Source organism: Hylobates moloch, unplaced genomic scaffold (assembly GCF_009828535.3).
Source record: "Hylobates moloch isolate HMO894 unplaced genomic scaffold, HMol_V3 SCAFFOLD_16, whole genome shotgun sequence".
NCBI lineage: Eukaryota > Metazoa > Chordata > Mammalia > Primates > Hylobatidae > Hylobates > Hylobates moloch.
The window spans coordinates 80,690,234-80,704,798 of NW_026652291.1; the positions used below are offsets into that span (position 1 = coordinate 80,690,234).

Genomic DNA, 14,565 nt, shown 5'->3' on the forward strand with positions numbered 1-14,565 from the left:
ACATAAGTAGAAGTAAGTAGAAAAATAGAAATAATAAAGAGTGGAAGTTAATGAATAAGGGAAAAAATAAATAGCCAAACCAATGAAACCAAAAGCCAGTTCTTTGACAAGATCAATAAAACTAGTAAATTTCAACCCATACTGATTTGGGAAGAAAGACAGACAGAGAGGCAGAGACAGAGAAGATAGAAGTTACCAATATTTATCCATATAAGATATGAATAATTATACCATAACTAGAAAAAAAACCATCATTACAGATCCTATAGATGTAAGAAGGATAAAAGGAAATAACAAACAACACAAAAACCCTATTTTTATTAAAGAAATCAAATTTTTAGCTAAAAATTCTCCCAGAAATAAAACCCCAGGCCAAGATGGCTTCCCTGCCGAATTCTGTAAAATATTTAGCAAAGAACAAATACCAATTCTGCATAATACCTATCAGAAAAATAAAGCAGAGGAAACACTTCTCACTTCATCATGCGAGACCAGCATTATATTGATATCCAAACTAGACAAAGACATTCAAAGAAAAAAAAAACTATAGATCTATTCCTCATGAACATAGTTGTAAAAATTACTAACAAAATTTTAGCCCAATTAAATCCCAAAATATATAAAACAAATAGCACATTATGACTGTATTAGTTTGTTTTCACACTGCTGATAAAGCATACCCAAGACTGGGAAGAAAAAAAAGATCCAATTGAACTTAGAGTTCCACGTGGCTGAGGAGGCCTCAGAATCATGGTGAGAGGTGAAGGAAACTTCTTATATGGCAGCAGCAAGAGAAAAATGAGGAAGAAGTAAAACCAGAAACCCTTGATGAACCCATCAGATTTCATGAGGCTTAATTCACTATCATGAGAATAGCATGGGAAAGACCAGCCCCCGTGATTCAATTACCTCTCTCTGCATGCCTCCCACAAGACGTGGGAATTCTGGGAGATACAATTCAAGTTGAGATTTGGGTGGGGACACAGGCAAACCATATCCATGACCAAGTAGGAATTTTCCAGGAAATGAAAGGTTGTTTTAACTTTTGAAAATCAATCAATAAAATTCACTGCATTAACAGACCAAAAATGGAAACCATATGGTGATCTTAATAGATCCATAAAAAGCATTTGCCAAAATTCTACATTCATTTCTAATGAAAAAACTCTCAGCTAAGTAGAAATAGAAAGAAATTTCCTCAACCAGAGGAAAAAGGCATCTATGAAAAACTTATAGCTAACATCATACCTAAAAAGTCCTAATGATTTCCCCCAAGATGAGGAACAAGGCAAACTGTTTGCTCTCACCACTTGCATTAAGAGTTCTAGCCAGTACAGTAAGACAAGGGAAAGTATTTAAATAAGAAAGGAAAAATTAAAACATGTATTTGCAGATGATATGATTGTCTATATAGAAAATTCTGAGTAACCGGCCTGGCTCGGTGGCTCACACCTATAATCCCAGCACTTTGGGAGGTAGAGGCGGACAGATCACAAGGTCAGGAGTTCGAGACCAGCCTGAACAAGATGGTGAAACCCTGTCTCAACTAAAAATATGAAAATTAGCCAGTCATGGTGGCACGCACCTGTAATCCCAGCTACTTGGGAGGCTGAGGCAGGGGAATCACTTGAACCCAGGAGGCGGAGGTTGCAGTGAGCCAAGATCATGCCATTGCACGCCAGCCTGGGCAACAAGAGCAAAACTCTGTCTTAAAAAAAAAAAAATTAAAAGAAAATTCTGAGTAATCTACAAAAAAAAGCCACAAGAGCTAATAAATGAGATTGGGAAAATCTCAGTATTCAAAGCCAATACAAAAAGTCAATTGTATTTCTATATGATAGCAACAAAAAATTGGACGGTAAAATTTAAAAAAAATTAACAGCATCAAAAAATAGAATGCCCAATAAATTTTATAAAATCAGGCAACCTACAAAATGGGAGAAAATTTTCACAACCTACTCATCTGACAAAGGGCTAATATCCAGAATCTACAATGAACTCCAACAAATTTACAAGAAAAAAACAAACAACCCCATCAAAAAGTGGGCAAAGGACATGAACAGACACTTCTCAAAAGAAGACATTTATGCAGCCAAAAAAACACATGAAAAAAACGCTCATCATCACTGGCCGTCAGAGAAATGCAAATCAAAACCACAATGAGATATCATCTCACACCAGTTAGAATGGCAATCATTAAAAAGTCAAGAAACAACAGGTGCTGGAGAGGATGTGGAGAAATAGGAACACTTTTACACTGTTGGTGGGACTGTAAACTAGCTCAACCATTGTGGAAGTCACTGTGGCGATTCCTCAGGGATCTAGATCTAGAAATACCATTGGACCCAGCCATCCCATTACTGGGTATATACCCAAAGGACTATAAATCATGCTGCTATAAAGACACATGATGCACACGTATGTTTATTGCGGCACTATTCACAATAGCAAAGACTTGGAACCAACCCAAATGTCCTACAACGATAGACTGGATTAAGAAAATGTGGCACATATACACCATGGAATACTATGCAGCCACAAAAAATGATGAGTTCATGTCCTTTGTAGGGACACGGATGAAACTGGAAATCATCATTCTCAGTAAACTATCGCAAGGACAAAAAACCAAACACCATATGTTCTCACTCATAGGTGGGAATTGAACAATGAGAATACATGGACCCAGGAAGGGGAACATCACACTCCAGGGACTTTTGTGGGGTTGGGGGAGGGGGGAGGGATAGCATTAGGAGATATACCTAATGCTAACTGAGGAGTTAATGGGTGCAGCATATCAACACGGCACATGGATACATATGTAACAAACCTGCACATTGTACACATGTACCCTAAAACTTAAAGTATAATAATAAAAAAAAAATTTATAAAATCAAAAGCTACAAGTCATCTGAAACTAAAGAAAGCCTAAATAAATGTAGATATGTATTAATAAGTGTATTCATGAATCAGAAAATGTGTTATTAGTAGGATATCATTTCTTTCCAAGTTGGTCTTTAGATTCAGTGCAATCCCAGCAAGCGGTTTTGTGGAAATAAACTAATTTAATAATTTGCACGAAATTGCAAAAGACCTAGAATTGTTAAAACAACTTTTAAAAAGAAGAAAAATATTGGAAAACTAACACTACCTGATTTCAAGATTATAAATCTACTGGTTTCAAAACAATGTTAATTGATATAGAGACAGACATAAAGATCAATGGAACAAAATAGTGTACAAAAATGTACACCTACATATATGAGCAATTAATTTTCAACAAAGGCTCCAAGGCAGTTCAATGAGGACAAGATAATCACTTAAATAGCGTTGGGAGAAGGGGCCACCTGTACGTCTAAAAAAATAAAAGTTAACCTCATATCTCTTCTCACACCACATAAAAAGATTACTGATGACAGATCTTAGAATTAAGTATAAGATACAGAACAATAGCATTTTGAGAAGAAAACTTAGGAAGAAATCTTAGTAATACTCAGTTTGGCAAACATTTCTTAAATTTGACACATAAAAAAGAAAAAGCATGGGCTTCACCAAAGAAGATATGCAGATGGCAAATAAGCACATAAAAGGATGCCCCAAATTATTAGTCGTTAGAGAAATGCACATTAAAATTGCAAGGAGATAGCACTATCCTCCTAGTAAAATGGATAAAATGAAAAAGACCAACCAGCCCAAGCGTTGATGAGGATGTAGAACAGCTTTAACTCCAAGAGCTGTTGGTCAGAAAGTAAATGTTTTGTCCCTTTGGAAAACAGTTTGGCAGTATTTTAAAGTCAGACATACACCTATCACACAGCCTGACCATTCTATACCTAGGTATTTTCTGTAGAGAAATAAAAGCATATGTCCACACAAAGACTCATATGTGAACGTTCATAGCAGCTTTACGTAGAACAGCAAAAACTGGAAACAACCCAAATGTGTATCAAATGACTTTTAAAATTTTGCAATATTCATATAATGGAATACAACTTTGCAATAAAAGTAAAAATATATTTTTACTATTTATATAACAGTCTTGAAAAATGCATAAAAATTTCCAGTGACAGAAAACAGATCAGAAATTGCTTGTATGTATGGGGTGGAGGGGTGGAAGCAGGGAAAGAGAAGTTACAAATGATCGCAGTGGGAACTTCTGACTTATAGCCATCTTCATTGTTTTCATCGTGGCGATGGTTTCACAGGTGTATACATGATGTCAGAACCCATCGAATTGTACAATTTAAGTAAATGTTATTTATTTTATGTAGGTTATATCTCAAGAAAGCTATCTTTAAAATAGCTCATATTTAAGAAAAAAAATTTAATGGTTAGCAGCCTGACGTCATTCTTACATTTGGTAGAGACTATCACCTGTATGTGTTTCTATTCACACTGAATTTTTGCCGATGTTCAATGTATTCAGATTTTCTTACTTATACCTGTCTCTTAGAAGCATCAAATCAATGTTTCTTGCCCTAAATTTTCACAGCTACTCCTGTCGGAACTTATATTTGCCGCAATTTTTAATTTGATCTCCAGAATCCAGAATCTCACGAATACACTTGTTTACTATTTATACAGTGTACTATATATATTCAGATAAATATAAGCTCCACCTCAGCTCCAGAAAGATCCAACTTTTAAGTGTTGAAAGTTTTCTCATGTTGCCAATTGACAGATCCCATCTTTATTAAACATATTCTCATTCTAGTATAATTCTGTACTCTCATGTGGCTTCTGAATTTAAAAAGAAAACAAGCCACAATAGAAAATCCAAAATAGAAACAAAAAGACCTAATTTAGAAAACCAAATTTAACTGCATTTAAGTATCTCAGAAAACATAAAATGGAGGACTTATACATTGCAAAAAAACAGCCCTCATTCTACATAGTCTAGAATAACATTTTCAACCTCAAATTTGACACATACAAGAAAGAGTGTTCTTGCCATAATTTTTATAAAATTCTCAAAAACTTACTTAAAATATCATATACTCTTGATTACTGAGGTAATGAAGAATGTGACAAAAATCCAACAATGATAAGACATCAAAGCTTAATGAGGTTTGAAATCATCAACCTAGAGTTCTCACTAAATAGAGAAATACACAGACAAAATTTAAAAATTTTTGAGAAAATTATCTCAACGTTTCAGCACATTGTAATTGATTTTTAGCTGGAGAAAATATTTTCCCAAAGTTGTTATAACCATGGAAAACTAGATGCCCTTTAATAACAGACATCTTAGAATACGTATTGTTAAGGCTTGATGCCCTTTAAAAACTTCAACAGCTTTTACTACAGTAATTTGATTTTCTTCTAAGTAGCTCTTCATTACCAGTTCATAAAGCAAAAAGCATAAGCCAAACTTCCAAAGGACTCATCACATTCTCAGTTGACATCAAATTAAAAACTAAACACAGGGATGTGCCCTCAAGGCCATCTAAGTATATTTTTCTTTATTTGCGCACCTTTTTTAGTACTTTATCTATGACCATCTTCATTTCATTGAACTGAAGATTTTTACAAAAGAAGTAAGTTTTTCTATCCAGACATTGAAATGTACAACATGCAAGAAGATAAAGAAGAACACTTAAGCTAAAACCAGGAAAGTAATGCTTGTCTCAGAAGGAATTGAATGAAAAGAGAATAAGAGATACAATGAATTATAGTAAGGAGAAAGAGAACATCACATAACTTTAGAAGTGTGACTAAGACTCAAGGAATTTAAAGTAGATGACACAGCTGCAGAAAAGACACTGCCTTTTCCACTAGAAACTATATTTACTTATAAAGGGAAGGCAAAGACAAGAAAAGATGGCTGCAGGGTAAACTTCACTCGTGTCAACAAGTTTACTGTAGGAAGGACATTTTAAGTAATTTTTTTCAATTATAAACTTACTCTTAAAATAGATATTTTTCATGCCAAAAATTTGAATGAAAGTAACACAAGTAATTTTATGCTGCTACAGTTTTTATTGTTCATTTTCCAACCTGTATTCCAAGTCTTGGGGTTCCCTTTAATTTGCCTTATTGACAAAGCTACTTCCCGCCGCCCACCCTTTTCTAAAGTATGTTCTTCCAAAACCACGCAGCTTCTGATTGCTAGCTTAGGTACAACCTGACTACAGTTCAGGAGGACGTTGTTTTAGTTCTATATGAAAAACACCTTCTATTTCAAGAGTGGGAGCCTGTCCCTCACTGGTATTAGACAAATCTTTAAGGACAGAATTCAGTTTTGAAACCTCTTCAAATTTTGCTTCACCTTCCAAAACAACCGATTCTAATTTTACTGCTGGAATTCCTGCCACCTGCGGTGACTGAAATTCAGTAGACACATTCTCTACCAGAGCCTCATCTTCAGGGGTTTGTTCAGATGGTGGAGGTGAAACTTCAGCAGAGGCCTCTCCTATAGGAAACTGCTCAGTCAGAAGCAAATCAGCTGGTGGGGAATGTTTGTCAATGGGGGCCTCTTCTGCAGGGACATCATCAGCTGGGGGAGAGTGGACTGCAGCAAGGGTCTCTTCTATAGGAGTCTCCTCAGCTGGCGGAGGCCGAACTGCAGCGGGGGCCTCCTCAGCTGGTGGAGGCTGAACTTCAGCGGGGACCTCCTCAGCTGGCGGAGGCCTGAACTTCAGCGGGGGCCCCCTCAGCTGGTGGAGGCTGAACTCCAGCGGGGACCTCCTCAGCTGGTGGAGGCTGAACTTCAGCAGGAGCCTCTTCTGCAGAAGCCTCTGTAGCTGCTAGAAGCTGAATTGCAGCAGAGGTCTCTTCCACAGCGGTCTCTTCACCTGATGGAGGCTGAAGCTCAAGAGGGGCCTCTTCTACAGAAACTCCCTTAGCTGATGGAGACTGAACTTCAGCAGGAGCCTCTTCTACAGAAGTCTCCTCAGATAGTGGAGACCGAGCTTCAGCAGGAGTTTCATCTGCAGGAGCCTCTGTAGCTGCTAGAAGCTGAATTTCAGCAGAGGCCTCTTCTGCAGTGGTCTCTTTAGCTAATGGAGACTGAAATTCAGTAGGAAGCTCTTCTGCAGGGGTCTCCATAGCTGTTGAAAGCTGAAGTTCTCGAGCCTCTTCTCTAGGAGCCTCTTCAGGTAATAGAGGCTGAACTTCAGCAAAGGTCTCTTCGACAGTTGGAGGCTCTGCTTTAGCTGGGGCCTCTTCAAGGGCACCCTCAGCTGGTAAAGGCTGTACTTCAATGGGAGCCTTTTCTGCTGAGGGAGATGGAATTTCACCAGGAAACTCTACCAAAGGAGACTTTTCAGCTGGTGGAGGCAGAATTTCAGCAGGAGGCTCTTCTGAAGGGGACTCTTCAGCTGATGCAGGCAGAATTTCAGCAAGAAGCTCTACAGAAGGAGACTCTTCAGCTGATGGAGGCTGAATTTCAGCAGGAAACTCCACTAATGGGGCCTCTTCAGCAGGTGGAGGCCGAACCTTAACAGAACTCTCTGCAACTGCAGCGGCTGCCTCAGCAGCAGGAGTCTCTTCAGTTGATGGCTGTGCTTGGACATGGGTCTCTTCAGCAGGTCTGGGCTGTGCCTTAGCAGTGGCCTCTTCAACTAATGGAGGCTGTATTTCAGCTGGGAATTTTTCTGTTGGTGGAAGCTCTATTTCAGCAGAAGCCACTTTTTTAACAGCAGAACCTTCTTGTACAACAGGTGTAGTTACTTCTTCCCTAAGCTCATCTTCTAAAAGTACCAGAGGACCATTTTTAGTCTCCTGAGTAAATGAAGTTCTGCTGACACTTTTCTGCCTAATTTCTTCATTGCTGTTTGTTGCTGGTTGAGGGTGTTCACTAGCAAAAATCTTTCCCAAGGATTTATGTTTCAGGGCACCTTCCTTTGACTTTGAAGAAGAACTATCCGGCCTGGAAATAACCACTATTTCCGATTCACTAAAGTATGTCTGTTGTTCCTTGTCCACTTTTTCTACAGGAGGGGTGTTCATCATGGTCCAGTATCCTGTACGGCTGGTCTGCTGAGATCTGTCCATTTTTAGTTGAACTGAAGGTATGTTTGGTGGAATTTCTACTTCCTGAACACTCTTTGGCAATTCAATAGCAGCTTCTCTAACATCAGCTGACTTTTCTTCAGGTACCACAGTTTCCTCAACTAACCTGACTTCTTTTTTCTCTTCTACAATGGTGGCTGTCTGGAGAGACTTACTAGTCATTTCCTGTCCACGCTTTCTCTTTGTCCAAGTTTGCTGAAGTTCAGAAGATACTCTAATAGAATCATAGGCTTTGGCAGAGTAGCTGCCTTTGCTTCCAGAAGTATTACCGATACGATGGGTAGCTTTGGGGCTAGATGATTTTGGTATGGCCATGTGTTTCTTTCTCTCTATTACATCAGTTTGCTGGTTTTTGTCTACCATTGGTTGGCTGGGTCGTCTTCTCTTTCGAATTTCTTGCCTACATGCTGAGATAGGCTGATTAGAGTCATCACTTTCTTCCATTTCTAAGACTAGTGATTTCAAATTTATTAATTTTCAAGTAATGACCAAAAATCACAAACCTACCAAGTGTCAAAGACTTTGCCTTTCTTAGGTGTCATTCTGTTGACTCCCTCAGAAAAAAAGTAATTCATAAGTTATTGCATTCCATACTACACTCTTGTTGGATCCCACCTTATTCAGTAAGCGTCTTTCTTGTTTAGTGTCTGTTATAACTAAGTATCACTTTTAGAAGTTTCCTTCAAGGGTCTATGACATCATAGCCAATTCTGCCTTCAGGATTCCATCAGTGATATTCCTAGGACTTTTAAACTTAGTATACATCCATAGGTAATGGCTGCAAGTGAGAGTCCACTTTTTGAAACAAGTCAAGTTGAAAAAAAGCATTTGTCTACAAAAGAACATCAGGTAAATTCCAGTAATGCCACTTTCTAATTGCTGAAATTGGTGCTTTTTTGAACTTTCAATTCTGTTCTTTTCATCCTATTAACAAAGACAGTAATGCAGAACTCAGAATGCTGCAGCCTATTTTCAATTGTACAAAACAACCCATAACATGTGTGAGGATGTTCTATCAATGTATTTTATATGACTTGAAAGGAAGTTACTACTGTTTGAAAAACTTAAATTCTGAAGTTCGTCTTCATATAAGCTTCTTTTCTACATTCTTAGCCTTCAGTAACACAACAGCCTATTGTCAAAATATAGAAGGCAGGTTTATCTTCTAAAACATCATATTTTAATTTTTATTTAACTATTTTAGAGTGTAGTTGCACCCAAAATTTGCCAACTAAAAGAATGAGTCTAAATACATGCCAAGTGAGATAAAATGCACCTTTTGAAGTAGTCACTTTAGACTCTGCTGAGTACCTACATGGGAATGAATGCCCCAATGTAGATAAAAACTTTATTTTTATTTTTGTCTTGTTTTTTGACATAGGATCTCACTCTGTCACCCAGGCTGGAGTGCAGTGGTGCAATCATAGCTCACTGCAGCCTCCATCTTCTGGGCTTAAGCAATACTCCTACCCCTGCGTCCCCAGTAGCTGAGATTAAGGCATGAGCCACTGCACCAGCTGAAGATAAAAACATTAAATTGAAGCTATGAAAAGGAGGAATTCCAGTCAAGCAAATTGTAGATGACATTGTATTAGATTTGGAATACAGATAAAATTTTAACTCATATTACTCAAGAATTTTACTAAAAAGATGAATATTGGTCAAACAGTATGCAAAAACATTGTGCATTAGTCTGAGGAAAATTAAGAAGAGAAAATAGACTTTTAAAATACAGTTATAGGAGACAATGTAATAACCATATGCCAAATAATAATTATGACTGCATTAATCTGGGAATATTTTTAAATTTCTTTATGCCATATTGCCCCTAGAAAACATAGTGAATTGAATAATTCCTTTTTTTCACATGCATTGGTGTTATGAGCTGAATGTTTGTGGCCCTGTCTCCTTACCCACAAATTCATATGTTGGAACCCCCAAAGTTACGGTATTTAAAGATGGGATCCTTGGGAATTACAGGCATACCTCATTTTATTACACTTCGCTTTTTTGTGTTTTACAGATACTTCACTTTTTACAAATTGAAAGTTTGTGGCAAGCCTGCATCGAGAAAGTCCATTGATGCCATTTTTTTCAAACAGTATGTGCTCATTTCATTTCTTTGTGTCACATTTTGGTAATTCTTGCAATATTTCAAGCTTTTTCATTATTATACTATCTGCTGTGGTGATCTATGATCAGTGATCTTTAATGTTACTACCATAAATATTTTGCAGCATCATACCTTATATGTAACAAATTTAATAGATAAATGTTGTATGTGTTCTGACTAATCCACCAGCCAGCTGTTCCCCCATCTCTCTCTCTCTCTCTCCTCAGGCCTTTCTATTGCTTGAAACACAACAATATTGAAATTAGGCAAATTGATAGCCCTACAATGGCCTCTAAGTGTTCACGTGAAAAGAAGAGTCACAGACCTCTCATTTGAAATTCATGCTGTTTTCATGCCTGCTAACACAACATCCATTCTGCAGCCCATGGATCAAGGGGTAATTTTGATTTCCAATTTTATTATTTAAATATATTTCATAATGCTATGGCTGCCATAGACAGTGACTCCATTAATGGTTCTGAAATTGAAGGTAACTTTAAACCCTCTGGAAAGGATTTACCACTTTAGATGCCATTAAGAATATTTATGAATAATGGTAACAGGTCTAAATATCAACATTAACAGGAGTCTGGAAGAAGCTGATTCCAACCCTCATAGATGACTTTGAGGGCTTCAAGATTTCAGTGGAGAGAGTAACTGCAGATGTGGTAGAAATAGCAAGAAAATTTAAATTATATGTAGAGCCTGAAGACAAGACTGAATTGCTGCAATCAAATGGTAAAACTTTAATGGATGAAGGGCTGCTTCTTATGGATAAGCAAAGAAAGTAGTTTCTTCAGATGTAATCTACTCCTAGTGAAGTGCTGTGAACATTGTTGCAATACAACGAAGGATTTAGACTATTCCACAAACTTCACTGATAAAGCAATGGTAGGGTTTGAGAGGATTGACTCCAATTTTGAAAAAAAGTTATGACGCTATAAAATAGTATTGCAAGCTACAGAGAAGCATTTCATAAAAGGGTCAATTGATGGGGCAATCTCCATTGGGTTGTTTATCAACATCTTTGTGGTCGCAAAGAGAGAGCCTGGTGTTTCTCTCAATTATATCTGACAAATACTGCAGGTGTGTTTTGTAATCAAGTTTTTGAAATTTCATGTAATATCGTCAAAGTCTATTTTGGGTCAATTCACAACAAGAAATAAATGTCAAAGCCAACATTGCACTAATTGGGTTAATATAAGATTACATGTATTGGATTAGTTTTGCTTCTTTAACTTAAATAAGACTTTTCCCCATTTCCTTAAACAGAATTTTCCATTTCAATTAAATTGAATTCTCAATTTCCAGTCCTTAGATCTTTCTGTTTTCCTCTCTTGTCTGTCTTTTTCATACAAGCCATTTTGACAGGGGTGAGATGGTATCTCATTGTGGTTTTCATTTGCATTTCTCTGATTAGTGATGTTGAGCATTTTCTCTTATCACTGTTTACCATTTCTATGTCATCATTTAAGAAATGTCTATTCAGATATTTTGCCCATTTTTTGTATAAATTTATGTGGTACAAGTATAATTTTGTTATATAGATACATTGCATGTGGTGGAGTCAGAGATTTTAGTGTTACAATTACCTGAATAATATAAATTGTACCCATTAGGTAATTTCTTATCATCCCCCACTTCCATCTCCCACACTTCTGAGTCTCTATTGTTATAACATTCGACACTCTGCATCCATGTGGAAGCTTTATTTAGCTCCCACTTACAAGTGAGAAGATGCATTGCCTTTCTGTTTCTGAGTTGTTTCTCTCAAAATAATGGCCTCCAGTTCCATTCACGTTGCAGCAAAAGACATGATTTTCTTTTTTTAAATTTTCTACCAAGTTAAGCTTTATTTTTTATTTTTAATTATACTTTAAGTTCTAGGGTACATACGCACAACATGCAAGTTTGTTACATAGGCATACATGTGCCATGTTGGTTTGCTGCACCCATTAACTGGTCATTTACATTAGGTATTTCTCCTAATGCTATCCCTCCCCCTTTTCCACACCCCATGACAGGCCCTGGGGTGGGACATTCCCCCCACTGTGTCGAAGTGTTATCATTGTTCAATGCCTACCTATGAGTGAGAACATGCGGTGTTTGCTTTTCTGTCCTTGAAATAGTTTGCTCAGAATTATGGTTTCCAGCTTCATCCATATCCCTGAAAGGACATGAATTCATCCTTTTTATGACTGCATAGTATTCCATGGTATACATGTGCCACATTTTCTTAATTCAGTCTATCATTGATGGACATTTGGGTTGGTTCCAAGTCTTTGCTATTGTGAATAGTGCCCCAATAAACATATGTGTGCATGTGTCTTTACAGTAGCGTGATTTATGATCCTATGGGTATCTACGCAGTAATGGGATGGGTCAAATGATATTACTAGTTCTAGATCATTGAGGAATTGCCACACTGTCTTCCACAATGGTTGAACTAGTTTACACTCCCACCAGCAGTGTAAAAGCATTCCTATTTCTCCACATCCTCTCAGGCATCTGTTGTTTCCTGACTTTTTAATGATCGCCATTCTAACTGGCATGAGATGGTATCTCATTGTGGTTTTGATTTGCATTTCCCTGATGACCAGTGATGATGAGCATTTTTTCATGCATCTATTGTCTGCATAAATGTCTTCTTTTCAGAAGTGTCTGTTCATATCCTTTGCCCACTATTTGATGGGGTTGTTTTTTTCTTGTAAATTTGTTTAAGTTCTTTGTAAAAGATCAGATGGTTGTAGATGTGTGGTATTATTTCTGAGGCCTCTGTTCTGTTGCATTGGTCTATACATATGTTTTGGTACAAGTACCTTGCTGTTTTGGTTACTGTAGCCTTGTAGTATAGTTTGAAGTCAGGTAGCATGATGCTCCAGCTTAGATCTTTTGCCTTAGGATTGACTTGGCAATGTGGGCTCTTTTTTGGTTCCACATGAACTTTAAAGTAGTTTTTTCCAATTCTGTGAAGAAAGTCATTGGTAGCTTGATGGGGATGGCATTGAATCTATAAATTACCTTGGGCAGTATAGCCATTTTCACAATATTGATTCTTCCTATCTATAAGCATGGAATGTTCTTCCATTTGTTTGTGTCCTCTTTTATTTCGTTGAGCAGTGGTTTGTAGTTCTCCTTGAAGAGGTCCTTCACATCCCTTGTAAGTTGGATTCCAAGGAATTTTATTCTCTTTGTAGGAATTGTGAATGGGTGTTCACTCATGATTTGGCTCTGTTTGTCTGTTATTGGTGTGAGGGAATGCATGTGATTTTTGCACACTGGTTTTGTATCCTGAGACTTTGCTGAAGTTGCTTATCAGCTTAAGGAGATTTTGAGCTGAGACAATGGAGTTTTCTAAATATACAATCATGTCATCTGCAAAGAGGGACAATTTGACTTCCTCTTTTCCTAATTGAGTACCCTTTATTTCTTTCTCTTGCCTGATTGCCCTGGCCAGAACTTCCAACACTATGTTGAACAGGAGTGGTGAGAGAGGGCATCCCTGTCTTGTGCCAGTTTTCAAAGGGAATGCTTCGTTTTTGCCCATTCACAATATATTGGCTGTGGGTTTGTCATAAATAGCTCTTATTACTTTGAGATACATTCCACCAATACCTAGTTTATTGAGAGTTTTTAGCATGAAGGTGGTTGAATTTTGTCGAAGGCCTTTTCTGCATCTATTGAGATAATCATGTGGTTTTTGTTGTTGCTTCTGTTTATGTAATAAATTATGTTGATTTGCATATGTTGAACCAACTTTGCATCCCAGGAATGAAGCCAACTTGATCATGGTAGATAAGCTTTTTGATGTGCTGCTGGATGTGGTTTGCCAGTATTTTACTGAGGATTTTCACATCGACGTTCATCAGGGATATTGGCATAAAATTCTGTTTTTTTGTTGTGTCTCTGCCAGGCTTTGGCATCAGGATGATACTGGCCTCATAAAATGAGTTAGGGAGGATTCTCTCTTTTTCTGTTGATTGGAATAGTTTCAGAAGGAGTGGTACCAGTTCCTCTTTGTACCTCTGGTAGAATTTGGCTGTGAATCTGTCTGGTCCTGGACTTTTTTGGTTGGTAGGCTCTTAATTATTGCTTCAATTTCAGAGACTGTTATTGGTCTATTCAGGGATTCAACTTCTTCCTGGTTTAGTCTTGGGAGGGTGTATGTCTCCAGGAATTTATCCATTTCTTCTAGATTTTCTAGTTTATTTCCATAGGGGTGTTTATAGTATTCTCTGATGGTAGTTTGTATTTCTGTGGGATCAGTGGTTATATCCCATTTATCATTTTTTATTGTGACTATTTGATTCTTCTCTCTTTTCTTCTTTATTAGTCTTGCTAGCGGTCTATCAGTTTTGTTGATCTTTTCAAAAAAACCAGCTCCTGGATTTATTGATTTTTTGAAGGTTTTTTTTGTGTCTGTATCTCCTTCAGTTCTGTTC

The 14,565-nt window shown here is 37.3% G+C and overlaps 1 protein-coding gene and 1 long non-coding RNA gene across 3 annotated transcripts in view; one reads left to right on the forward strand and one right to left on the reverse strand.

The window, feature by feature from the left end:
- Positions 1–6,019: 6,019 nt before the first annotated feature.
- Positions 6,020–8,654, reverse strand: FSCB (fibrous sheath CABYR binding protein). The gene is given in 3 exon segments (XM_032179760.2): positions 6,020–6,627; positions 6,629–8,417; positions 8,518–8,654. Coding segments are annotated over 2 exon segments (2,247 nt in total). The 5' UTR covers positions 8,374–8,417; positions 8,518–8,654; the 3' UTR covers positions 6,020–6,125.
- A 106-nt stretch (positions 8,655–8,760) lies between these two features.
- LOC116484806 (uncharacterized) overlaps positions 8,761–14,565 on the forward strand; it is a 33,542-nt gene continuing 27,737 nt past the window's right edge. Inside the window, exons 1-3 of one of the 2 annotated variants that reach the window (XR_009210334.1) lie at positions 8,761–8,859; positions 10,034–10,111; positions 10,351–10,613. This is a non-coding gene — a long non-coding RNA (uncharacterized LOC116484806). The remainder of the gene's footprint in view (positions 8,860–10,033; positions 10,112–10,350; positions 10,614–14,565) is intronic. The other variant, XR_004252673.2, reaches the window with a different exon arrangement.